General features: G+C 39.8%; 2 protein-coding genes across 3 annotated transcripts in view; both read right to left on the reverse strand.

Annotated features, from left to right (window-relative positions):
• Nucleotides 1–513: 513 nt before the first annotated feature.
• Nucleotides 514–14,300, reverse strand: znf608 (zinc finger protein 608). 2 transcript variants are annotated; one of them, XR_014211407.1, is made up of 9 exons: nucleotides 13,575–14,300; nucleotides 12,684–12,819; nucleotides 11,960–12,047; nucleotides 8,844–11,106; nucleotides 8,120–8,513; nucleotides 7,084–7,223; nucleotides 5,004–5,159; nucleotides 2,203–2,265; nucleotides 514–1,167 (listed from the first exon to the last, which is right to left on the reverse strand). XR_014211407.1 is itself a non-coding variant. In XM_082189049.1 (9 exons), the coding sequence occupies exons 1-9, from the start codon at nucleotides 14,169–14,171 to the stop codon at nucleotides 1,148–1,150; spliced, it is 3,849 nt and encodes a 1,282-aa protein (XP_082045175.1). In that variant the 5' UTR covers nucleotides 14,172–14,299; the 3' UTR covers nucleotides 514–1,147. The 2 variants fall into 2 exon arrangements, 1 of the variants encoding a protein (XP_082045175.1); XM_082189049.1 differs by having other exon boundaries at nucleotides 5,012–5,159; nucleotides 13,575–14,299.
• Nucleotides 14,301–15,237: 937 nt separating this feature from the next.
• Nucleotides 15,238–26,168, reverse strand: part of LOC309513142 (solute carrier family 12 member 2) — a 35,248-nt gene continuing 24,317 nt past the window's right edge. The window contains exons 13-26 of the mRNA XM_082188857.1: nucleotides 25,957–26,058; nucleotides 25,486–25,641; nucleotides 24,659–24,758; nucleotides 23,983–24,094; nucleotides 22,591–22,731; nucleotides 21,820–21,926; nucleotides 21,093–21,166; nucleotides 20,874–21,014; nucleotides 19,891–20,013; nucleotides 19,186–19,297; nucleotides 17,969–18,055; nucleotides 17,525–17,660; nucleotides 16,202–16,269; nucleotides 15,238–15,514 (exon numbers count right to left, since the gene is read on the reverse strand). Of these exons, the coding sequence (XP_082044983.1) occupies nucleotides 15,379–15,514; nucleotides 16,202–16,269; nucleotides 17,525–17,660; nucleotides 17,969–18,055; nucleotides 19,186–19,297; nucleotides 19,891–20,013; nucleotides 20,874–21,014; nucleotides 21,093–21,166; nucleotides 21,820–21,926; nucleotides 22,591–22,731; nucleotides 23,983–24,094; nucleotides 24,659–24,758; nucleotides 25,486–25,641; nucleotides 25,957–26,058 (1,595 nt within the window). The 3' untranslated portion in view covers nucleotides 15,238–15,378. The remainder of the gene's footprint in view (nucleotides 15,515–16,201; nucleotides 16,270–17,524; nucleotides 17,661–17,968; nucleotides 18,056–19,185; nucleotides 19,298–19,890; nucleotides 20,014–20,873; nucleotides 21,015–21,092; nucleotides 21,167–21,819; nucleotides 21,927–22,590; nucleotides 22,732–23,982; nucleotides 24,095–24,658; nucleotides 24,759–25,485; nucleotides 25,642–25,956; nucleotides 26,059–26,168) is intronic.

The following is a 26,168-nucleotide window of genomic DNA, read 5'->3' on the forward strand; positions in this document are numbered from 1 at the left end:
AGATTATGACATAAAAACTAAATTATGACAGTTGAAATGATGACAAAAAGTAAAAATTATTAAATATGAAGTAATAAGTATACAAAAAAAATGTAAACGTTGAAATTCTGTCATAATGATGACATAGAAATGTAAAAATATGACATAAGTCAAAATGATGACAAAAATTTAAAATATGAAGTCATAATTATGATATTAAAAAGTCAAGATTCTTAAATAAAATGTTGATATTCTGACTAAATGTCATAAAAAGTCAAAAAAATTCCTCACAAGTATGAATTCTTCATAATTACGACTTAGTATGTCATAATTTCAACTTTTCCATTTCATAATTATCATATGTCATAAGTAGGCTATGACTTTTTATCTCATAATTGTGAGGCGATTTATTTTCCCATTCGTCACACACACACACACACACACACACACACACACACACACACGTTATAAACTCCACTTATTTTCACATTTGGAATAATTTCCCACAGAACTAAAGGATAAAAACAACCTTGACTGTTTATTTGGATCGCCAAACATGTTAAGGCAGAGACAGTATAAAAAGCAACTGCAGTTTTGATGATCCAGCAGACATGAAGAAAAGCTGAGGAACCACTGACGATCTGTCCAGAAAACCTCTCGTAAACATGATGAGTTATGCATCATCATCATCATCACCATCATCATCACCATCATCATCATCACTACTGAAGGAACAACGCGGCCAGACATTGCACTCATCAATACAAAGGTACATAAGCTAGTTATAGTCGCTTCGGTAAACTCTGTACAACTATGTACATCACGATAATACTGTATGGCACTGAGATGAGCAGTCGATGAACATCCACTTTATACGATACAATAGATTAATGGCTGTTAATAACAGTATATTCATGTTAATAAGTCAATGCAGAGCGAGCCACCGTACTTACAGTCACTTATAATCTATTGCAAACCGTCCTTTAGAGGTGAAGAGAGAGCAAATACATTCAACATTATGGTTACACAACGATATAAGTGCATACAAACAGCTAGATGGAGCATTTACAGGCTTTCTCCACTGCAAACTCCTCCATTCCTACATTCATCAGATCTTCCGCTTTCCCAGAGGAAAAGTCCCAGAGTCCTCGTGTGCGTCGGGAACGACTCACATCTTTCCCTCGTTTTCTGTGGAGATTAAACTGACGGTCAGAAACACTCGCACAAGCAGAGCTCTTTCACATTAGTTATGCTGTTCATGGGAATTATGACATACAACTCGAAATTATGACTTTAATTTATTACATTTATGAGATGAAGTTAAATGAAGACTAAATTATGACTTAAAACGTCAAATTTATGACATAAAAAGTATATTAAAAAGTTAAAATTCTGATATAAAAATCATAAAAAAGACAAAAATATGACATACACATCGAAATTGACATACAAGTCGAAATTATGACTTTAATGTAATAATTTTTACATAAAAAATTGAATTTATTATGTTTGTGAGATGAAGTTAAATGAAGACTAAATTATGACTTAAAAAGTCGAAATTATGACATAAAAAGTATATTTAAAAAGTTAAAATTCTGACATACTAAGTCGAAATAATGATATAAAGGGTATATTAAAAAGTAAAAAAATTTAAATGAAAAAATCATAAAAATGACAGTCAGAAATATGCCACACATACAAGTCGCAATTATGACTTAAAAGGTCATATTCTTAAATAAAAAGTTGAAATTCTGACTTTAATGTCATAATTATGACAGAAAATCAAGATTATGACATAAAAACTAAATTATGACATACTAAGTCAAAATGATAACAAAAAGTCAAAACTATGAAATACGAAGTCATTTATGATATTAAAAAGTCAAAATTCTTAAATAAAAATGTGAAATTCTGACTTAAATGTCATAATCGTTTTGAACGTTCAGAAATAACGTTTTCATATCTGTTCTTAGAACACATTTTTGTAAACGTTAAACTCAGATTAAATGTTTAATTGCTTCGTTTTATGTCATTGCAGCAACAGTCGGTTCAGACATTCATTTTCTCCATATTTAAAAGGTTACAATTCTGACATTACTAAGTCATAATTAAGACATAAAAAATCTTAGAAATGACTCACAAGTCCTAAATCCCTATGGGAGGAATGAATGTAAAGCACTTGTGTGCGGACACTAATGTGTTGTGTTGCGTGTGTGTTCTCACCGCTGGAACAGGTTTGTGTTGTCGTCACTTGCTGGTTCGCAACCAGAGCCGCTGAGCTCAAACCTTTAGGACCAGAGATCACAGAACATTACTATCAACTCTCCCCCGGTCTACGTTCACAGACACATATATGACATTATTAGCCACAATTATTATATATTCTCACGCAAACAGCAAAGTTGTTTCTAAAGATGCTGGACTGAGTTCTGAATGTTAAGGCCCCGATTTATTTCAAGCAAAACTGAAGAACGAATTGGTGTGACATCATTTCCAACAAAACCAGGATTCGTTTTCGGGGTTTAAAAACAGCTTTCCAAAGTGAAATTTCTGAAAACAGTTCCGGCTCCGGCTGGGAAACACCTCTGATCTGCCATTGGTCGCTGGGGATTACATAATAGGTGGGTGTGGCTCTAAGACTCCGCCCTCTTTGGGTGTAAATCTTCTCCGGTTCATTTGTGACCTTGGACCACAAAACCAGTCACATGGGTCATTTTTTAAATCTGAAATAAGACAATATTTGGTCGAACTATTGAAAATCTGGAATCTGAGGGTGCAAAAAAATCTAAACATTGAGAAAATCTCCTTTAAAGTTGTTCATTTATGTTGGCGATTGTGCAGCATTCACTCACACAAATACATGTTTTATATATTTACGTGGAACATATATACTTAATGTATATATACTTATCCTTAATGGAACATGATCTTTACTTAATATCCTAATGATTTTGGGCATAAAAGAAAAATCTATAATTTTGACCCATACAGTGTATAGTTGGCCCGTGCGACTCGTGACTGGTGACGTGATCCAGGGTCACATATCTTCTTTTCAGTCGGTCGAGGTCAGACGTGAGTAAAAACATGAACACAAGAAAAAATGTTAGACGAACTTCCAACTAAAACATTCAGGAAAAAAAATCAGGATGGGTTAGGGTTGTTCAGGATGGGTTAGGGTTGTTCAGGATGGGTTAGGGTTGTTCAGGATGGAGTTAGGGTTGTTCAGGATGGGTTAGGGTTGTTCAGGATGGGTTAGGGTTGTTCAGGATGGGTTAGGGTTGTTTAGGATGGGTTAGGGTTGTTCAGGATGGGTTAGGGTTGTTCAGGATGGAGTTAGGGTTGTTCAGGATGGGTTAGGGTTGTTCAGGATGGAGTTAGGGTTGTTCAGGATGGGTTAAGGTTGTTCAGGATGGGTTAGGGTTGTTCAGGATGGGTTAAGGTTGTTCAGGATGGGTTAGGGTTGTTCAGGATGGAGTTAGGGTTGTTCAGGATGGGTTAGGGTTGTTCAGGATGGGTTAGGGTTGTTCAGGATGGGTTAGGGTTGTTTAGGATGGGTTAGGGTTGTTCAGGATGGGTTAGGGTTGTTCAGGATGGAGTTAGGGTTGTTCAGGATGGGTTAGGGTTGTTCAGGATGGAGTTAGGGTTGTTCAGGATGGGTTAAGGTTGTTCAGGATGGGTTAGGGTTGTTCAGGATGGGTTAAGGTTGTTCAGGATGGGTTAGGGTTGTTCAGGATGGAGTTAGGGTTGTTCAGGATGGGTTAAGGTTGTTCAGGATGGGTTAGGGTTGTTCAGGATGGGTTAAGGTTGTTCAGGATGGGTTAGGGTTGTTCAGGATGGGTTAGGGTTGTTCAGGGTGGAGTTAGGGTTGTTCAGGATGGGTTAAGGTTGTTCAGGATGGGTTAGGGTTGTTCAGGATGGAGTTAGGGTTGTTCAGGATGGGTTAGGGTTGTTCAGGATGGGTTAGGGTTGTTCAGGATGGAGTTAGGGTTGTTTAGGATGGGTTAGGGTTGTTCAGGATGTTCGCTAACAGATTATCACTGCAAAGGTATTCCAAACTTCTTTTTAACCCTAAGCGAGTGAAAAGAACTCCGCCGTACTGGGGCCTTAACAGTGTGTTTTAATAGTGCAAAGAACTCAAGATCAAGCAACATTTGATTCCTCATGATATGAACCCTTTGAGAAAGGCTATAGTGGGTTCAGTAGTAATTGTTTCGTTTCGTTTATTTATATAGCATCTTACAGGCTACCACCGTAGGTCCAAAGTGCTGTACATTGCAATAAAAAGCAACAGAACAATAAGACAAAACATAAAAACATCCATGTACTAATGTACTAAAATGCCAAAGAGTACAGATAAGATTTTAAGCGGTTCTTAAAAACATTAAGAGTCGAGGAAGATCTAACATCCAATGGCAGATTATTCCACAATCTAGACCAGCGACAGAGAAAACACGATCACCCTTCAGTTCGAGACTCGCACGAGGAAATAGAAGAAACTTGTTCTTGATCTTAATCTTATGCCTGAACTGTAGGGCTTACACTGCAAAAATGCTTTTCTTACTTAGTATTTTTGTCTGGTTTCCAGTCCAAATATAAAAAAATTCTTAAATCAAGATGCATTTACTAGATGAGTAAAATGACATACAATATTATGTCTTGTTTTCTGGGGATATAAATCAAAATTAATTGATTTGTTGCTTAAAAAAGCAAAATTATCTGCTAATGGGGTCAGAAAAATAATGTTAATTCAAACAGAAACAAATTGACTTTCAAACTCACTTAATTTTGATTTATTTGCCCAGGAAAAAAGAAATAATATCGTATGTCATTTTACTACTTTAGTAAAGACATCTTTATTTAAGAATCTTTAGATATTTGGACTGGAAACAAGACAAGAATACCAAGTAAGAAAAGCATTTTTTGCAGTGTAACAAGCTCAGCTAAGTATTCTGCTGCAGTATTAATAGTGTTATTAATAACTATTAATTAATAAGTATTAATAGTGTAGTTCCATTGTTTTTGACCTTTTCACCTTGAAAGGGGTCGTACTGGCCGGACACCAGCGTGTAGCTCATGCCCAGGTGAGTGAGGTGATGTGTCTGAAGGTGGCGTCCGTACGGGACCGTCTCTCTCTCCCGCTCAGTGTCTCGCTCCTGCTCCGGGGATCCTCGTTCTCCAGGCTGGAGAGGGAAACACACGGCGTAAACACTGAAATACTGTGAAGACAATGACATTCTTCATTTGTTTTATGTGGTTTGAAGCCATACGCTCTTTAAAACAAAGGATCCAAAAGGGGGTTTTCACAGCGATGCGATCCCAGACAGCAACAGAGTGTCGGCCCAGATCCGGCCCACATCCGGTGCGCGTTGATTCCCCATGTACCAAATGTGGGCCGGATCTGGGCCGACACTATGTTGCTGTCTGTGAAAGATCCATTTTTGGTTCCCCAAAGAACCTTACAGTAGGCGTGTTTCCATTACAGATTTGCGATTACATCCATTAACGATGTTATGCGACTAAAACTTAATTTTTTCCTCACGTGATCAGTAAAATCATTCCAAAAATCATGGCAACGAACGTTGGTAGGTTTATGTACTATATCCCAGCCACTGCACTGGCCATTATTATTAATGGAAGGAGATGTATGTGTGTTTTCCAAGCATTAATGGTGAGGAACGACCCTTATTATACTTGTGAGCGGCACATATGAGGAGTTTCTGGGTGTTTCCCCCTCAGATCTGCTTCCAGGTCTTTGATTGTGGCATTTATTTGAGGTTTAGAATCCATTATTCCTGTAATTCTTTTGTCTTATATGAATTTAATAAAGATCTGTCTCGTATTCTTTCCAATCACACCGCGTCATCTACGTCAGGTGACCTGTAAATGCGCAAAAACTGTTTCCATTGCAGTTTTGCGAAATATTTCTTTTTCGAATTGCCTGAAAAACCTCCTCATGCGAGCGGGAAAACTTTTTTGCGATAAATGGGAGTTTTTGCGAAATTGACGTGTTTCCATTGGGCGTATTTTCAATTCGCAATTTCAATTTGCGCAATTTGAAGGGTAACGGAAACGCGGCTCCTGATCAGTTCTTAAAATAACCTTTTTTTCTTACATTTATTTCCCACTATAAAGAACGTTTTGTGGAATGGATGGTAGAGGTTCTTCACGGAACCGTAAATGCCAATAAAGAACCTTAATTTTTAAGAGTGCACATTTCCGAACAGGACACATATTTACAGCGTGAAGCACCCACATGACTCCATATTAATGTGTCTGATATATATTAGAATCTTAAAACAGTCCTGCTTTTTAAAGCCAATCAAAGACTGTCTTCAGTGCCTCCGTCTTCAGGTTTGTCGACATTGGGTTGGCTAACATGTCTATGGAAGGCAAAGCTTTGGGTGTTTTCTTGAAGGTCTAGAAATTCAGTAGCTTATCGTAACGTAAACCCAGCAAGCAATTGCCATCATTTCATCATCTCGGTTAACTATAAACCCGATATAGCTCAGGCTACGAGTAACACACTTCTGGCCAAAATAACCTTGAATTTGGTTACATGTCGTTTTTGCCAAAATAACTTGCGAGATGTTTGATATTCCTTCATGTAAGCAAAGTCAACAGTGATGACAAGGTGTTTGGTTTCATTTCTTTGACGTGTCTAATTGATGACTAGTCTAATCTTGGGCTATGGTTTAGACACTGATAGCCCAAATTTTGTCAAACAAATGTCTTGTTTTAGCCTAGACATCATGGCTGTGTTTAGACGGCTATTAGACGTATTTTAAACACAAAATTGCTTGCTGGGAACTGATCAAAACTGAAAAGCTGAAATTGTTTACAGTGCCTTTAATCAATTAATGACTTTTGTGTTCCATAGCGTGCCAACAAATCCCAGTTCCCAACAATTTGCCAGCATTTATTTGATGTCCTCTACTGTTCTGGATGTTCATTAAGGAACTATATATACAAGACAACTTCAGCTTCACACAGTTTGTTTAGATCACATGTAGATCCACATTTGACTCTGTGGTGGCCAATAAGCCTTGCCTTACTTATAAATGATCCAACCGTCTTTTACTTGCTGTTTTGTAGTGGGATACATACAACAGGAGATTTGCCATGATAAGGCAGGAGAGGATGCGACAGGAGCTCTAATGCTGTCGAATCTGTCACTGGTTTGCTGCTTTGAGCTGCTTCTGAATCCTCTCTCCCAGCCGTCTTCCCATACAGAGGGTAATGGAAACCTGGAAAGGAAAACACACAGCTTACTCTCAATACAAACAATCCAAAGCCTCTAAGGAGCTGAGTGAGGGAATACTTCTCTGACATTACAATCCTTTATTTGTAAAGCTTTGTACGGTAACCCCCGTTCTTCCATGCGAACACATGCTTTAACCCCACAGAATTATTGACACTACACTGTGAAAGAAAATTACCGTAAATTTCCAGTAAAAAAAACGGCAGCTGTGGTGGCCAGAAATCTACCGTAAAAAATACAGTAGCAACATTTTAGGTTTAACAGACTTAAATTTACAGTAAAAAGCCGTATTTCATTATCTGATATAATGTTAATTTACCGACTTATTGAAGTACTAATATCTGTTTTGTACCATTGTAATGCACTGACAACCACCAATCACAGCGCTGATGAGAGTCATATGATCAATCACAAGCAGCTTTTCCACAAGAGAGTTATTAGTAATATATAGTAATATAAGCTGCACAGTGTCATTCACACACACACTAAACACCATCATGGTAACACACATGAAATTTTTTAAATGCTGTAAACATTAATTTAACACCATTAAATGCAACATAAAACCCTAATGTACATAACTGATTAGGAAAAACTAAGAAGAAACAGTTATTTCAACAAAAATACATCAAATGTGAAGTCATGCAGGGAATTGTGGAAAAATTGTCTTTTTCATTTCCAAAACCTGTAAATTTAACTGTATTTTATTGTAAAATTACAATAAATGCACAATCTATCGCAGTTATTCACCGTATATAGTACGGAAACTTTCTGTTAACCAATTTAACAGTTTTTCACTGTGGCAAAATCACGATGATTTTTTACAGTGTACCCTTCCCCCCCCATGGTCACAATTGTGGAGTCATATTTACAGATGATTACCTGGGTAATTGTGCACCAGAGCTGGAGACATCACCCTGTACGCATTGCTGCTCGCCTCGCACAGGTGTAAATAGGGGTAGGAGTGTTGAAACTGGAGGAAGGATTGCTGGGGTGACGAGGCGGGCCCTCTCGCGGTCTGCGAGTCTTCAGACATCTCGTCCACAATCTCGTCCCCATCCGCTCTGGTACTTTCCTCGGAGACCTCGGCAGCCGTCTCACACTTGACGTTCTGGAGTTCGGTCTCCAGCCTGGACTCGGACTCTACAGGCATGTGCCAGTCTTTCCCCTTGTCTGGACTGAGAATCATTTCCTCAGAGATCTTGTTGACCTCTTGATTTTGCTGCTTCACATATTTGGACTGATAAGAGTGGCTCCAGGACTGAGACTCTGAAGCCTAAACCCAGAGGAACATCCACCGTCAAACAGTTTCTGCTCTGACAACCAATGAAATTACACACCTTACAGGGAAGCCCTTTGCTATGAAACAGTAGCCCTGTGTTTAATGCGTTCACTGAAAATTTCAAAAGGATCAATATGATCTCAATCATCAAAAAATCCTGGCAATTCGATCATTTGATGATTAAGGATCATACAGAATCTCCACTCATAACAACATGCGTTGAACGACTGTTATCCCAGCATAACCAAGGACTTTTCTAGAAGTCTGTTAATGTCTTTAAAAGAACATTTCCTCAGTAAATGATAAGTAACATCAGTAACTTACATTTAGAAATGTTACATTTGTGTCCACATTTGATTTTGAGTTTGAGCTCTCCAAACTGAGGTCTTCAGATTCCTTGAGGACCCCTTGTTCTTTAGTCACGGCATGGATATGAGACGGCTTTCCCTGCTGCTGCTGCTGAAATGACAGCTGCTTGTCCAACTCCACATAGATGAAGCCAGGTTTCGCACAGCTAATTTTAACAGAGTTTGCCCCCTTATGAATCGACTGAGGAGAGCTCATAAATTGTTTTTGCTCATCCTTCGTTCGTTCCTTTTGCTCGGATCCTCGCCTAACTTGACCTCTACTCTGCTTGCTATACTGTATTTCCTCACAGCACGCCTCACTGAGCGGCCTGTGGGAGCTGGGCATCATCAGAACCTTCTGGTCCACGGGAACACCCCGGCTGTACTGTCCGTAATACAAGGACTGAGCCAGCGCTGTGTGCGTTTCGTACTGAATCTGCGATTGGGAACTTGAGTGGCTAGACGATTCTGAGCTTTTTACATCCTCACTTGAATCTCTTAAGTCATCTTTCGGTCGACCGTAAGGTGAGGCCACCTTATGGAACGATGTGGAATTGGCTTGCCCAGAGTGCATGTAACCTGGGATACAATGGGATTCATAGCCATGGCCATGAGATGTGGACTGGACCTCTTTTCCTGGGGTCACCGTGCCAGCATTGGGAATTTTGGGAATGATGTTGGCATTCGAATCTTGTGTGGAGTTCCTTCTAGATCTCGAGTTGGATCCGCCGTCCTCGGCTGCGTCGGATATGTCGGAGTATGCAGGACTGTTTGTTTTAGCAGTCACTCCAACTCCATCACCGTTTGTAAGAGGGCCACAGTCCATTCTCGCAGAGCTCCCGATGGAAGGACTCGGTGCGTTGTCTGAGAAGGTGTACACCTTGTCGGCCTCGGCTCTGATACTCGCCATGCGGCTTTCCTGCGTTTCACCTGGACCGTTCACCACATCTTGCTTGCTCAAGTGCTCTTTCAAGAGGCTTACAGGAAAGTCTTTCCCGATGCTCTTGGCATCGTCCGTTTTGGTGTAAATCGGGTCGCTTTTCGGACTCTTGCAATTCCTGTCCTTTAATCGATGCTTTTCCTTTCTCTTACTCTCTTTGCTCAGGACTGCAGTGGTGTTGGCCATGTTAACTTGTGCAATAATGTCCAGCTTTGGCTTAATGGGTTTCAAGGAGAGGTTCTTGGCTTTTGTGAGGGTAACAGTTGGAGAGGCCTGATGAGAAGAAACGTCTGGGATTTTAGTAGAAAATGCAGTGGGGGGAATAGCGGTCAGCTTCGGAGGAGCAGGAGCAGCATTGATTAGTCTATTGATTCTAGACTTAGCCGAGCATCTTTCAGCGAACCCACTTTCCTTCTTTACTTTGCTACAGATGTCCCTCTTTTCAATAGCACCCTCCGCTTCGAGCTTAGGCATCTCGACAGATGTGCTACGATCCGTCATGAGGCAGTTCTCAAGGACGACAGACATGTTGGAAATGAGTGGGAGGTTGCTCAGATCGTCTATGGATCCATCCTTACTTGTCAAGTTCTGGCGTATTTTTGCATTGGCCATGGGACTGCCTTCATTGTTAAGCAATGCTTTCCTGCTCTTTGGAGAACCGACTGCATTGAGTTTATAAATGCTTCTGGGCTTCTTGGAGACGATGTTCTCAGAAGAATCAAAAGGTACAGAGCTGAGTGCTTCATCAAAATCTGAAAGTCTGTCTTCGCTTTCCACCTCAAACTCTTGCTTGCTGTCATTGTTCAGGTGAGCGTGCGACTGGTGGTAACGGAGCCCGTTGATATGTTTGTACTTCTTGTTGCAGTTCGGATGTGGACAGTCTATTAGCATTGGGGAGGCGCAAACCTGATCAAGAAACACAGGGTCGGATTTACCCTGAGGGGTGGAAGGAGCACTCCTGGATTTGGCTCGTATCCTTTTCCCATTCCCATTCCGAATGTCCTCCGAGACCAAGCTCAAATCTAGATCCGCTGGGGCTTTGCTTTTTCTTTTTCCGCATATAAGTGGATTGGATTTGATGTCCTCCACGTAGTATCCAGGTGTCCTACAGCCACTGAGGTTCAGACTCCCTCGTCTTCCTTTGCTGCCGATTCCCACACCACGCCTCTTGTGAGTTAGTCCTCGTATCTTGGAAAGACTTGGGTCAGCATTTGATTGATCTGGAATGCCAAGACGCATCCGTTTACCACGTCCACGTCCACAAGGCATTTCAGAGTCACTCATTGGTGACTCACAAAACCTAGTTCAAAACAACAAGGAGTCATGAGTGCATGTAAATAAACACATTTCAAATGAATGATCTAAACAGGTTTAAACTTAGGCCTAAAAGGGACAGATTTACTAACAGCTTGTGTTACGCAAACCCTCTTTTGGTGTTAAAAAACCCCAGAGTATTTAAATAAATCATGCAACTTGATTTTACCGGAACTTTACTGGTATTTGCACCATTATTTAAAGTGCCCCTGTGGTGAAAATCATATTTAATAAATATGGCATTTCACATCAAAGTTGTGCTGATACGCAGTTGTATCTTCCTTTTAAAGCAGGGAGTAATGCGGCTGAAAATTCTGGATTGCCTTGAGGAGGTGAAATGTTGGACGAACTCAAATTTTCTAATGTTAAATGACAAAAAGAATAAAAAAATATATTTTTGGCAAAAAAAAAGTTGTGTACGCCAGTAAAAAGTCTAGGGCAGCTCATTTGCATATTCATAGAACCGCGCATACTAAATGAGACAAGGGTGTCGAGTTACATTCAAGATATTACATTTTTTTTAATTTTGTGATCAAAGATGAGATACAATTAATGACTACGGGGGACTTACTGACTTACTGGGGACTTACAATTAATGACTTACTTTGTGTTGCTCTCGGTAGATTGTGTTGGTCCTTATATAAATGAGCTGCTGCATATGTGCTCTTTAATTTGCACATTGTCCTACAGTACATTGGCCTTACAGAACTTTCCTATCTGCGCTTTTATGGGATTTTGGTCTCACACTAATTTGCCCTGTTTGGTAAATCTGGCACTTTAGATCTTCAGTACACACTGCAAGTCAAGCATTCAAGAAGAAAGAAAGGAAAGTGTATTACCGTGGTGGAGCCCAGTCATGCTTGGTACAGTCCAAGAGAGTTCCCACATAGGTCCTTTTTCTCCATGTGACATTCACAACTAGAACCCCTGGAATCAAAGAGAAACATTCACAATAATGAGTACCTCTGAAATATTGGGGTTAAAAAAAAAAACCAAGATTATAAAAAAAAATCCACAATCACCAAATAAAAGCATTCAGGTTTAGCCCAGAAAGTGAACTCTAGGAAATAAAGCTTCCAAAAGATGCCAAAGAAGAACCATTTTTGGTTCCCCAAAGAACCTTTCAGTTTGCAGTTTAATTTCTCTTAGCATATAGGACATAATCTAAAGAACCTTTTGTGCAATGGGAAGATTCCATGGATGTTAAATGCTCTTCGTGGAGCCAATAAAGAACCTTTATTTCTAAGAGTAGGTCTTTTCTTGTATTTTCGAATGGATTCATTCAGCGTTTGATCTCGGTGATGGAAGTTAAGATGGTGGTCTGCAATTTTAATTTGCTTAATCAATATGCAACCAGTGTCTCCTCTTCCTTCAAATGATTCAGTCTCACAGCTGCTTTGAAAACGCAGTCCTGTGGAGCTAATGACAAACTCGCCCTTACGTATCCAGTTAAACCAATCTGAATGCAGCCCTTCATAATGTGGTGAAGTAGAGAAAGAGATTATGTATTTCTGTTTTAAATGTGGAATATTGCACAGAATAACATGAACAGAAAGCTCTCACCTTCCTCAGTCTCATGCCACACAATGCCCTCCAGATTGACACTCGTTCCGGGTTGACATGGCTCCATGTAGCTGGACTCGAGGGCTTTCTCGGCTTCGTGTGTGTTTGTTCCGACTGACCGTGTCTTAACACTCAACTGGAGAGAGAGAGAGAGAGAGAGAGAGAGAGAGAGAGAGAGAGAGAGCGCAAACACAGGGCCAGCTGAAGTAAAATGCAGTTTCTTGATGCTCAATTTGATCAGAACTCGCTCTGATAATGTTGATCAAGCATATGAATATCCAATCAATCACTTAATCCTCCTCATGCAAGGAAAACACACAAATGGCGATGACAGCATCATCATGTCAGAATGTCCCTGTGATGTGAATGCTGAGCGGTGTCACTGGAATCAATGCAAAATGAAAAAGACATCTAGATAAGTGTGCAGGGACAATAGAGCAGAAGGGGGCGGAGCCTCTCGCCGGGTTTTAAACTGTAAATAACACACGAAAAGCATCAAACGATCCAGTATGTCTTTGTCCAGAACAAACAGGGGGAATTATGATGCTTAGGTTTCCAATGGCAACAGACATGACAGTTTTCACAAGGGCTGCATGCACAACAAAGGAAATGGCTGACAAACAAAAGAAAACCTGATATTGCAAAGCAAACCAAGCAATGCGACGGGAGGTGTTTAGGATGTTCAGGAGCCTGTAAAGACATGCATGTCGCTCATAAAGAAGCACGTTTGGTGCATGAGAAGAAGGCTTGATTCTCACGCACACAGACAGTGAATCCGCCATCAGCTCACACAGTCTCGCGCTCGCTTCAATATCACGGTTTGACTGTTATTATGCGCGTGTCAACTTGTGCACCGATGTGAAGGTGTGTGAAGGACAGATGTTTGCTTACCGTGCTCGAGTCGTCAATGTGTTCAACAATAGCCGCGTCCATTCCGCCTCTGCAAACGACACTCTCGGTTCCGTTCTCGGAGAGCGGGCCGAACTCATCCCCGTGCTTCTCTTTCCGCGTCCTCGCCTGCTCCTTCTCTCTCCTCACTGCTTTGCTTTGGGTTTTGCCTTTCTTTGCGTCTTTGCTGGCTCTTGCGCCCGCGTCGGGGCTGCTGTCCACTGGTGCTGAATTCATCTCCGCGACGCGTCCTTGAGCCTCGCGACGCTTTCCGACGCACACTTTAGGAATTCCGCTCACAATCTCTCTCTCACAATTCCTTCGTTTCAGCTTGAATTTCTTGGGCTCTTTGCAGAGGAACGGGAGCTCGGCGTGCGCAAGGCCCGCGCTCGCGCAATGATATTCGAGCTCTTGATCGCGACCTTCCGTCGAGCTATTAACGCTTAAAACGCGATTCATCTCCAATCTCTGTCGATCCTTCTCCAAATCCGCGTCCAGGTCGATGATCAGATTCCCAACCCCGATCTCCCAGTCATCCCCGCTGTCGTCCTGGTCTCCGTGTGTCCTGATCCTGTGATGAAGGGAGGAACTCACTGACATTCTCCTCCACACGGGATTTCTGACAGAAAACGGTGATGAATCCTAAATCAAGTGATGGGAGGGTATTAATCACACACTGGTGCTAATGGGATCTGAGTGAGCGTGGAGCTGCTGAGATGCTCATGACTCTCCACATTAAAACTCATTAAAACAGATCTGCAGCATGTGTGATAATAAATGCTGTTAAACACTCTGAGTGACGGAATGATTGTGTGTGAATGATCCAGGAATGTGTTTAACCTGTCACACTTATTTCTGTACTTGAGTTTGATTTATTGAACTACACTGGGAAAAGAGGATGTGCATTTGTTAGCAAGAATATGTTCAAAGAACGTTTCCCGAACATTACAGTTAAGTTATAAAAACGTTATTTTGTCAATGTTCTAGTTATTCATTTTTTTATTTCTTGTAATGTGAACATTAGAGAAAACTTGAAGGGAACTTTTCTATTTGATCATTTTGCAAGTATTATGGGAACATTACTTTTGAATGTTCTCTCACTCATCTGAATAAAGTGGTATTTAGTAACAAAAAGCATTAGAATAACATCAAACTAAAATGTTTCAGAAAAACATTCTATGAATAATGGATAAATAGCATTTTTTGTTCATAAATGTTATTCAAAGTTATCTAACACTATCTACAAAATATATATTTAAGTTTATTATACACACACTCTCTCTCTCTCTCTCTCTCTCTCTCTCTCACACACAATAATGCACGAAAACACAAATTATAAAGTTAAAATCAAGGCCATTTATTTAATGCATTGCATTTTCCAATGTTCCTCCAGTTTAGGACAGTGTTTCGTCATTTGCATTGAAAGCCACGACTCTCTCCATGATTATGAGAATTATTAAGTGTCATTAGTTCTTAGATTCTGCCAAACAGTTTTTAGAGTTCAGTAGAGAACATCCGCCGGAGTGATGGAGATACACTGGGATACGGTCTCTATTCAGAGAGTCTGACTCAACATGTTCTGGATCAAGCGGAACCAAGGTTGTGTTAGTGTAGAGATGGACATCAAACGCATTTCAAGCATCATTTTATCTGTTTTTTTAAAGGTAGTGTCATTATTAAAAATATCTACAAATAAACTTGAACATTTCTGTAACTTTAGTTCAGCTCAATATATTAAATATAAGATTTAGCGACATTGAACAAATGTGGTCAATATACAAATGATTGTGCCGGAGACTCGCTCTCTTCAGGAGTAGAAGGTCAGAACACTCTGATGGTTTCCTCGAACGAGGAGGATCGGTGGGAGATCTTTAGAGAGCGTGTCCAGCCAGGACATGTAGAGCGCGCTGGACACCGTTCCCTTCCTGGCCAGCGGCATCGTTCTGGGATCAGACAAACCAATCAAACCATCAGACAAACCAATCAAACCATCAGACAAACCAATCAAACCATCAGACAAACCAATCAAACCATCAGACAAACCAATCAAACCATCAGACAAACACAGAGTCAGGTCACAGGAGACACGTGTGCTTCATACAGGCACATACTGTACAGTTATTCAGACACCTTCAACATTTCTCACATTATCACAGTTTATTCACTATAGTTTAGAAAATGGTAATAAAATATGAGCAGAACTCAGTTGATATTTGACTGGTTTTGTCCATCCTTCTGTTAGACTGTCTCACACATGAATTATGTTGAATATCTGTCAGCTGTTAAATTTAACTACACAATTAGATAATACCAGTTTAGCTCAACCAATCACCAAGCAATGCTTCATTTTGTTCAGTCTGTGTGTAAAAAGAGCATTAGCAATTAAAGACAAAACATGATCAGCTCAAAGTGTGGATAATGTCACTGGTAGTCTCTGAATGAAGAATATTTGGGTATAATATGTCACAGTTTACTTTATTTTGCTCTCCTCACTTACATAGATGAACTATAGTGTCCTGCACACACTAGTGAAAAATGTAAACAATGATATCTGGTGTCTGAATAAGTTTTGGTTTGACTGTATATTCAGATGAAGTGATTTGTGTGTTAAACGCGTGATCAGTGCTCACATGACGATGAGGTTGGCTGTGCTGGAGTGTTCCTTCAGAAGCTCGTTCAGCCTGATCTGACGATTCGACTACATGAAAGAAGAGAGAACTGATGTCAACATTATCTCAGATATTATTTCTGTGGTCATCAGTTTAACATGCGAATTCTTTAGATTTCAACAGAAATATCCTTCAAACATTCTTTGTGGATAGGGATGGGAATCGTAAGGATTTCAGTTTTGAGGACGCAAATGACTTTTGGTTCAACAAGTAAGCCAAGAGACACTTCACTGCGTGTGGGCGGAGTCTCTCTGCAAGCGCACTGCACTCGCAACCAAATCAATCAAAAATCAGCCAATCAGAAGAGTGTGTGGGCGGAGTCTCTCTGCAAGCGCACTGCACTCGCAACCAAAATCATTAAAAAAATCAGCCAATCAGAAGAGCGTGTTGGCGGAGTCTCTCTGCAAGTGCACTGCACTCGCAACCAAATCATTCAAAAAATCAGCCAATCAGAAGAGCGTGTGGGCGGAGTCTCTCTGCAAGCACACTGCACTCGCAACCAAAATCATTAAAAAAATCAGCCAATCAGAAGAGCGTGTTGGCGGAGTCTCTCTGCAAGCGCACTGCACTCGCAACCAAATCAATCAAAAATCAGCCAATCAGAAGAGTGTGTGGGCGGAGTCTCTCTGCAAGCGCACTGCACTCGCAACCAAAATCATTAAAAAAATCAGCCAATCAGAAGAGCGTGTGGGCCGAGTCTCTCTGCAAGCGCACTGCACTCGCAACCAAATCATTCAAAAAATCAGCCAATCAGAAGAGCGTGTGGGCGGAGTCTCTCTGCAAGCGCACTGCACTCGCAATCAAATCATTCAAAAAAAATCAGCCAATCAGAAGAGTGTGTGGGCGGAGTCTCACTGCAAACGCACTGCACTCGCAACCAAATCATTCAAAAATCAGCCAATCAGAAGAGTGTGTGGGCGGAGTCCCCTTACATTGACATGTTTCTACGGTGGCCCTGAACGGACAAACGCGTTTTGTCACTATGTTGTTCTTCGTGTAAAGAAGCTTCAGCTAAAGTCAGCGAATAAAACACTGACACAATGATGAACAAGTCACAATAATATTCGCAATAACATAGTTTTACTGAAAAATTAAGTAAACCTAATTTCTTGATTTATCTTTGTAAAGAAAACCTCATTGTTTAACTGGCTACTCTCTGCCGTCTCAGACGACAACATCACTTCCTGTCGGCCACCGTAACATCTGTTGGGTGCAGTTCACAACCTCACCACTAAGATGCCGCTAAACATCACACACTGCACCTTTAAGTGATGGCAACCTGACCTTGGCCCTGTAGAGCTCCAGCTCATTATCTGTGATCCTCCAGGGCTCTTCAGTCTTCAGTTTCTCAGCGGCTTCTTGCTCCATGTCGTCTTCCCTCAGTCTGTACGGCTCAATCATCTCCTGAAACATCGCCTTACTGAAGACACAATCACACAGTTTCTGAAGGATCCCGGTGCAAAGCATGCGCATTACCAGTAACTTGAGTTACGTAATCAGATTACTTTTTCAAGTAACTAGTATAAAGTAATGCATTACTTTAAAAATTTACAACAAAATATCCCTGTTACTTTTTAAAATAAGGCTTTTCTTAAAAAGTAAAGCAATTCATCTTTTGCAATTAGCCATTAGCAATTTGCGTTTTAAGGGAGTAACACAATATTGTAATGCATTACTTTGTGACTTTCCCCAACGCTGCTCATTATTGACTAATGGATCTAAACTTACTTGTGCTTCTTCGGCTTGATGTTGATGTCTCCAATAACAGTGATGTCAGAGAAATCAATCCTGAACTTACTGAGCAACGCCGCCATTCTGTGCCAGAGCAAAAGCTTTAGTAGTGTTCACTACATGCATACACTGCAAACATTAGATTTTTACTCAATATTCTTGTCTTCCAGCTCAACTATTCTTAAATAAATATATACATTTACTAGAGAAGAAAAATCACTGAATATATTAAAGGGATACTCCACTTTTTTTTGGAAATAGGCTCATTTTACAACTCCCCCAGAGTTAAACAGTTGAGTTTTACCGTTTTCAAATCCATTCAGCCGATCTCCGGGTCTGGCGGTACCACTTTTAGCATAGCTTAGCATAGATCATTGAATCGGACAGGACCATTAGCATCTCTCTCAAAATAATGACCAAAGAGTTTCGATATTTTTCCTATTTAAAACTTGACTCTTCTGTAGTTACATCGTGTACTAAGACCGACGGAAAATGAAAAGTTGCGATTTTCTAGGCTGATATGGCTAGGAACTATACTCTCATTCCTGCGTAATAATCAAGAAACTTTGCTGCCGTACCATGAGTCCAGCAGGCGTAATGACATGACGCAGCGCCTGAAAATAGTCGACCCTATAGTCTACCGAGCTGGGGACTATTTTCAGGCGCTGCGTCATATCATTTTTAAATAGGAAAAATATAGAATCTCTTTGGTCATTTTTTTTGAGAGAGATGCTAATGGTCCTGTCCGATTCAATGATCTATGCTAAGCTATGCTAAAAGTGGTACCGCCAGACCCGGAGATCGGCTGAATGGATTCCAAAACGGTAAGACTCAACTGTTTAACTCTGGGGGAGCTGTAAAATGAGCCTATTTCCCCAAAAAGTGGAGTATCCCTTTAAGTCACGTTTTCTGAGTCAAAATGAAGTGATTTGTACTTAAAACCAGAACAAATATCTGCAGTGCCAATGTGTTTAGAAAAATAAACTTAATTTAAAGTGAAGGTTTAGTGTGTCTAGTACACTAGCTGATTATCTGCAATTTAAAACTGTTTTATTTGATAAACTACCAGTCAAAAGTGTGAACTTTTAAGGCTTATACTTAAATGTTTAAAACTAATTCTGTAGACAAATATAAACTGACTAAAATAATTTGTACACACAAAGCAAAATGACCAAAGTTCATCCAGCATGTGTAGAGCCGTCAGTAATACTCACGCTCTGCGGTCGTGGTCGATCCGGTTTATCTTTCCTCCGATGAACACACGGATCTTGCAGTCGCGCCATTTCTTTTTGTTGGTTAGCAAATACGGTATCAAAAGAGTCAAGCCTACGACAGCGAGGTGTTAATAACTTATTAAAGCGACACACTCTCACAGGATATAATGAAGGCATAATGAAACAGTCAAACCAACATTTATTCAGACACCTTCAACATTTCTCACATTATCACAGTTTATTCGCTATAGTTTAGAAAATGGTGATAAAATATGAGCAGAACTCAGTTGATATTTGACTGGTTTTGTCCATCCTTCTGTTAGACTGTCTCACACATGAATTATGTTGAATATCTGTCAGCTGTTAAATTTAACTACACAATTAGATAATACCAGTTTAGCTCAACCAATCACCAAGCAATGCTTCATTCTGTTCAGTCTGTGTGTAAAAAGAGCATTAGCAATTAAAGACAAAACATGATCAGCTCAAAGTGTGGATAATGTCACTGGTAGTCTCTGAATGAAGAATATTTGGGTATAATATGTCACAGTTTACTTTATTTTGCTCTCCTCACTTACATAAATGAACTATAGTGTCCTGCACACACTAGTGAAAAATGTTAAAATTTATATCTAGTGTCTGAGTAATTTTTGGTTTGAATGTACATTCAATCAAAAGTACATTAAAGTTGAAATATCACTTGACCTCCGTCGTCGAACAGCCACCAAACATCAATCGTCCCTTTGCTCTGTTTCTTCTGGAACTGCTGGCTGGCGTTGAGGAGTCTCTCGTCCGCAGAACTGAGCGGCAGGCGAAGCTTCTTCGTGTCTGTCGTTAGAGAAGAGGAGTTTACCAGATGCAGATTCCACAAGAGAACTGACATGTTTTTGAATATGTGAAGCGAACATTTCATTCTATCATTCTTCAAACAATATGGAATGTTAATTTTGAATGTTCTCTGAACGTTCTGAAACAAGTAGCAAATTAAAAAATTTTATATGAACATCCAAACTCTTGATTGAACGTTTTATTAAAGTCCTCCTGTAGTCAATCATTTTTCCACCCTCAGAACAACATTGTTTCATGAGAATAAGAAAACCAGGATTCGCCAAAGTCCTCGTCTTTGATCACCCAAAATGACATATTTCAATGTGTTTTCCTTGAACAAAATTCCTTCATGCCTTAAAATATCTTGAATGTAACTCGACACCCTTGCCTCATTTAGTATGCGCGGGTCTATGAATATGCAAATGAGCCCCGCCTCCACTCACTCACTCAGCTCAGAGATCCACTGGTTGACGATCACACGTTGATCTGATTGGTTACAAGGTAGTTTGTGACGTCAGAAACACCAGCGATTTCAAAGCGTGTGTTTGAGACTGTCTTTGGTTCACTGCAGTTTTAAGGAGGAAATACTCAGCAATGGTGTCGACTTATGAATTTACACATGGTTAAAGTGTATTAAAAACACCACATACACACATAAACTACATTAACAGCTGGATTTACACCACAGGGGGACTTTAACGTTACTGGAAGAACGCTTGTTTCATTACTTTGAGAGAACCTTGCCAGAACTTTGAATCTGATATTCTGAAGAAACAAAACATAAACTGGAGGACATTTGTAGTGTCATAATACAACTGAGTTCAGTCTCTAACGCTCATTAAACGTTCATGACCTCTGACCTCTGAAGATGAGCGGGCTGCTTTGACAGCTGGTTGCTATAGATGATGGTTTGGAGGAGTCGCTGTCGAAGTCTTTGATGTTGATGGACACCAGGAGATCCTTCATTCCCGGCGTTTTCTCCTGCGAGGACAGAAACTCATCTGGAGAAAGAGCAGTGGCGTTAAGATCCCTGATGAAGAGACCGATGAAGTTTACCCTTCAGGAACTGGAAACCCCACCTTGAATGTGAGAGATGTCGAGACCTTCCTTCAGTCTCAGGAGAACCACCCCGTACTGCAGGTCGAACGCATCACTGGGAATATGAGGAAATAATCAGCATTCATAAACACCTGCTCTAGTAGAGCCCGAAGACAGCATCAAGACTTCGAGAACGGGCAATATATGGAATCTTTAAATGGTTGTAATTCATGAATACTTGCTTCGTTTTAAAGAAGACACTCAGATTATTGCAGCATAGAAAGTGTAAAAATGTATATATGTGTAAGTTTACAGTAAAGCACATGCACTGAACTAAACTAAAGATATATTTTAACTAAATAATTTGGCCTCTAAAAAAATGCTGCACATCTAATCAATTGTGTTCAAAACTTTAAGTTGAATTTTTTTTGCCACTAAACGGTTTTAAAGTAGCATTTCCATATTTTCACAGGATGAATTTTAAATGTGTGCAATGAAAAAGAAGTGTCAGTGGGAGTTAAGGTCCTTGCACACTGAGTCCCAAATTCGTGTCCCTCACATTTTGTCAAGTTTACACTATGAAACTTTTGTCCGTCATTAAAAAATTCAGATCAGGTTCGATTTTCTGCGTTTTTCCGCATCCATAGCAAGAAGTTTGAATTGTGTTTTGACAACTCAGAGCCACCGAACGACGAATACGAAAAAACGTATAGTCTCAGTGTGCAAGGGCCTTTAACAGGTTAAAGATGAAGACAGAAAGAGACTCGCTGGATGGTGTTGATGTAGGTGTCCACGTCCTTCATCTCGCCGTCCCTCCAGTTGTTCTTGAAGCCGAACACTAGTGTGTTTGGTTTCAGGCGACCCAAACCAGCGGTCTGTCAATCAAACCACAGCAGTTTCACTCTTACACTCCACTAACACTGGTGGACAAACTCTTTTCAGTCTGTGATTGTCTGTGAAATTTACTAGAAATTTCTAAGAAAACGGCAAGAAATCCATAAAATTACATGTGAAGTTTCTTAGTAGAAAAATTGAAACAGTATTTTCTTGTAAAATACACTTTATTTACAACTTCAAAATATAGTTTTTACACTGAAAAATGATTGTTCAATTTAGTATTTCTGCACAAATTTAGTAATTCTTAAATTAAGACACATTTAATGGAAAAGCAAAATGACTGATGATATTAAGACTGAACAATACATCAAAATGAAGTGAGAACAAATATCCGCCAATGGAGTCAGAATTTTTTTTATTTTTCTCTCTCCATTAGCAGATTTAAGCATGAATTTGCTCAATTTTGATGCATTTTTCATTAGACAAGACTTCATATCTTCAGTCATTTTGCTTCTTCTCCAGTAAATGTCTCTTGATTTAAGAATGTTTGGATATTTGTGCTGGAAAACGAGACAGAAACATCATGTTTGCAGCTCAGGAGTGTTTCACACGGGTTCTGTGTGAAGCCGTCTCTCAGATTACACTGATTCACTCTTTATCAAAAATGACATAATCTGTCATGTTTTCCAGGTGTGTCCTGACCTGTAGGAGATACTGGGCTCCTTGTCTGAGATCATCAGCAAACACAGGAGTGTAGAAAGCTTTGATTCGGGCCTTCAGGAGCCAGCGCTGATAGCGGACCTGCTCGTTCATCATCTCCTTATAGTTGGGCCGCCGGTATCCCTGCAGGAGAAGGACAGAACAACTGCAGCTTTGGCTGAGGAAACTGCAGAAACTTACAATATACACAGTATTTTAGTCTTGTTTTCCAGTACAAATACCGAAACCCTTTTAACCCTCATTTACAGCTCACACTCACAGCTGTTCAGAAACCAGGGAGAGTCGGATCCACATGCAACCATTTATTAACAAACATAAGCTAAAAAGTAAATCCAAACACAGGGAAAGAACAAAAACACATAACCAGACGATAACTGGGAACAGGCGAGGGTAATCAATCACTGAGGCAACAAATGAGGGTAACTATAGAAAAACACAGGAAAACAGGAACTAAAAATCCAATAGATAAAAAACAAAACACAAACACAGTAGTAATTTTGTTCAATAGTATTTTTTGCATTTTGAATGAATTTTATGGTAGTATTTATGCTATGGTAATATATACGCAATAATTATGATCTGTTGGTTTCCATAAAATAAAAAATTCGAAATAAATAAATAACAATTTGTCAATTAACCCGTTCATTGCTGTGTGCTTATTTCTGCATCATGTCGGATTTGTTGATTGTACCCCCAAAATTCTCAGTTTTTTCTTTCTTTTTCTCATTCATATCTATGGTGATCAGTTTTGATTGTGAGGAGCTCAAGCGTGACTCATTTTTAAGACCATTTAACCTTTGAATGATTTCCAGGATTGTATTCTGTGTTCACACTGTCTGCAAGTGCTACAAAAGTCACATTCTGATCAAGTAAAACACTTTAAAAAAAACAAAATGTAAAATTTGAACGAAAAACACTAGAGGGTTTAAATCAAGATACATTCACTTGACAAGCAAAATAACTTACATTAGGTCTTGTATACTAAGAAACTTATCAAAGATAAGTGAGTTTATGCTAAAAAACAAGAACAGATATCAGCCAATGGGGTCAGAACTCCTTCCGTATTAAGATTATTTTGGTAACACTTTACAATAAGTGTGTCGTTTATTCAGCTAACGTGAACTAATAATACTACCGCATCCAGTGCATGTCTCATTTCAGCATTTAATACATTTATAAGGTCAAAAGTATCAGTTTACGTATTTAATGCACTGTGAACTAACATGAGCATGAATATAATATTGCTTCTCTCTTGATTTAAGAATGTTTAGATATTTGTGCTGGAAAACGAGACAGAAACACTGAGGAAGAACATCATGTTTTGCAGTGTCATATTGAAGAAGAGATGAAGTGTGTGTTGTTGAGGTGACGTACAGAGCGCACGTGTCCGCACACCATCAAGCCTGAGTTGTTGGTGAAAGCGTGTACGAGATACATCAGCGCCGGCCGAGAGTTTGGGTATCCGGACATGACGAGACACTGAGGCCTGTGGGAAACATCACAACTTCACGTCTCTGTACAGTCACGTTAGTTTAGTCCAAAGTCTCTACACTCTAAATATGGTCAAATATGGACAAACCCAAACTTGTAATGTAATTTAAAAATGTAACCCAACAGCTGGGTTTGTCCATATTTGACCCAAAGTTGGGTTGAAACATCTAAGAGTGTATGTTTATTTTTGAGTTGTTTTACACATTGGTCACTATAACTGATATAATGGTCTGGTTTATGGATTGTGAGACCGGTTTATTGGAAATATAACTAAAATTTTAATTTTATTTGGGAAATATCATATACATAAAGCAAAATGTATGTTAACTGTACTAAATAGTAGACTATTTCCAACTGACTTAAAGTTTATTTAACGACTCTCTGACTTCAACAGAACAATTGTAAAGCTGTTGAAAATGATACTTGATGTATTAGATGTATGACTGATTTTTTTATACAAATTTTTTATATATTGAAGTGTTTTGACTCTGTATTCCCCTATTGTTGTTGTTGAATGATTCTCTCTAGAGTTACACATCTGTGTGTTCATGTGATTCACCTGAAGTTCTTGATGTGATCCTCGACGCCCGTCAGATGAAGAGAGTGTGTCAGTGCTTTATTGTACATCAGCGCTTGTGTGGACGAACCCCAGTTCACATCTGCAGCAGAAAGACACAGTTTAACCTCTGACACTCTCGCTTAGGAGGATTTTAAAACATAATCATAACACTTTACATTAAGTACTCACATTAGTTAACATTTATTCACATAGAAAACAGCTGATTAACACTGGAATAATATTTCACTATTTTTACTGTATTTTTTATCAATTAAATGGAGCTTGAATGAGCAGAAGAGACTCTTTCAGACACATTAACTATCTTAAAGTCCCCCTGTGGTGAAAATCCAGCGTTTAATCTAGTTTATGTGTCTATGTGGTGTTTTTAATATGCCATAAGACAAAGCATGTGTAAATTCATAAGTCGACACCATTGCTGAGTATTTCCTCCTTAAAACTGCAGTGAACCAAAGACAGTCTCAAACACACGCTTTGAAATCGCTGGTGTTTCTGACGTCACAAACTACCTTGTAACCAATCAGATCAACGTGTGATCGTCAACCAGTGGATCTCTGAGCTGAGCGAGTGAGTGGAGGCGGGGCTCATTTGCATATTCATAGAACCGCGCATACTAAATGAGGCAAGGGTGTCGAGTACATCTTGTACATTCAAGATACTTCAAGGAAAAAACTTTTAAATATGTCATTTTGGTGATCAAAGATGAGTTTTAAGGGGTAAAATGATTGACTACTACAGGGGGACTTTAAACAATATGTCGCATAAAGCGTTGCACATAATCATAGATCTGAAGTGAAAGCAGACCTGACCTGGTTTCTTATAGCTGACGTATATGTAGAGCGCTAGGACGATGCCGTTGGTGACCAGCGCCGCCCACCAGTTGATCACGAACATCACGGCGCAACACAGCACGGCTCCGGCCAACGACACCCACTTATTATAGTATTTGAAGCTCGGACGCCACCCTGTCCAGATGTGCATCAGCATGATCAACTCCATCAGGGATGTTTTACACATCCGAAAATCACCCCATACCCTCAAATAGGCCATTATTATTATTTGAGCGGATGGCAATTTGTAGTGGAAACCATAGTGGACGTTACTGAGTGCACTCATTCAATCCCACAATACACTGCAATAATGATGTACGCTCAACGGCTGTCCGAATTCACTCACTCGTTTTCATTCACTCCTTCAAGTGAACATTATTAGTGGACTAACGTAGGGAATCGTGAATGGATTCGGATTCAGCCGCTGACTTCAGAGAAAATGACACTTGCCTGGAGAGTTGGCCAGCGACGCGTGGAAAACAGAGAAGTTTATCAGTGCGTACGAGGCCAAGAAGAAGTTGGAAATGATGGGAGCGATGATGTTTAACTCCGCTGGAACACCAACACACGTGATTTAGACACACAGAACTAACATTTATTCAGACATCTTCAACATTTCTCACATTATCAGTTTATTCGCTATAGTTTAGAAAATGGTGATA

Source organism: Leuciscus leuciscus (genome assembly GCF_965113295.1).
Source record: "Leuciscus leuciscus genome assembly, chromosome: 13".
Taxonomy (NCBI): domain Eukaryota; kingdom Metazoa; phylum Chordata; class Actinopteri; order Cypriniformes; family Leuciscidae; genus Leuciscus; species Leuciscus leuciscus.

Excerpts from the sequence above, each read along its gene's own strand:
- znf608 (XM_082189049.1), bottom strand. The coding sequence starts at position 14,171 with ATGTCAGTGAGTTCCTCCCTTCATCACAGGATCAGGACACACGGAGAC. Across the intron at positions 12,048-12,683 it reads GTGGCATGAGACTGAGGAAG|GGGTTCTAGTTGTGAATGTC; the intron begins GTGAGAGCTTTC and ends CTTTGATTCCAG. Across the intron at positions 2,266-5,011 it reads CCAGTACGACCCCTTTCAAG|GTTTGAGCTCAGCGGCTCTG; the intron begins GTGAAAAGGTCA and ends CTGGTCCTAAAG.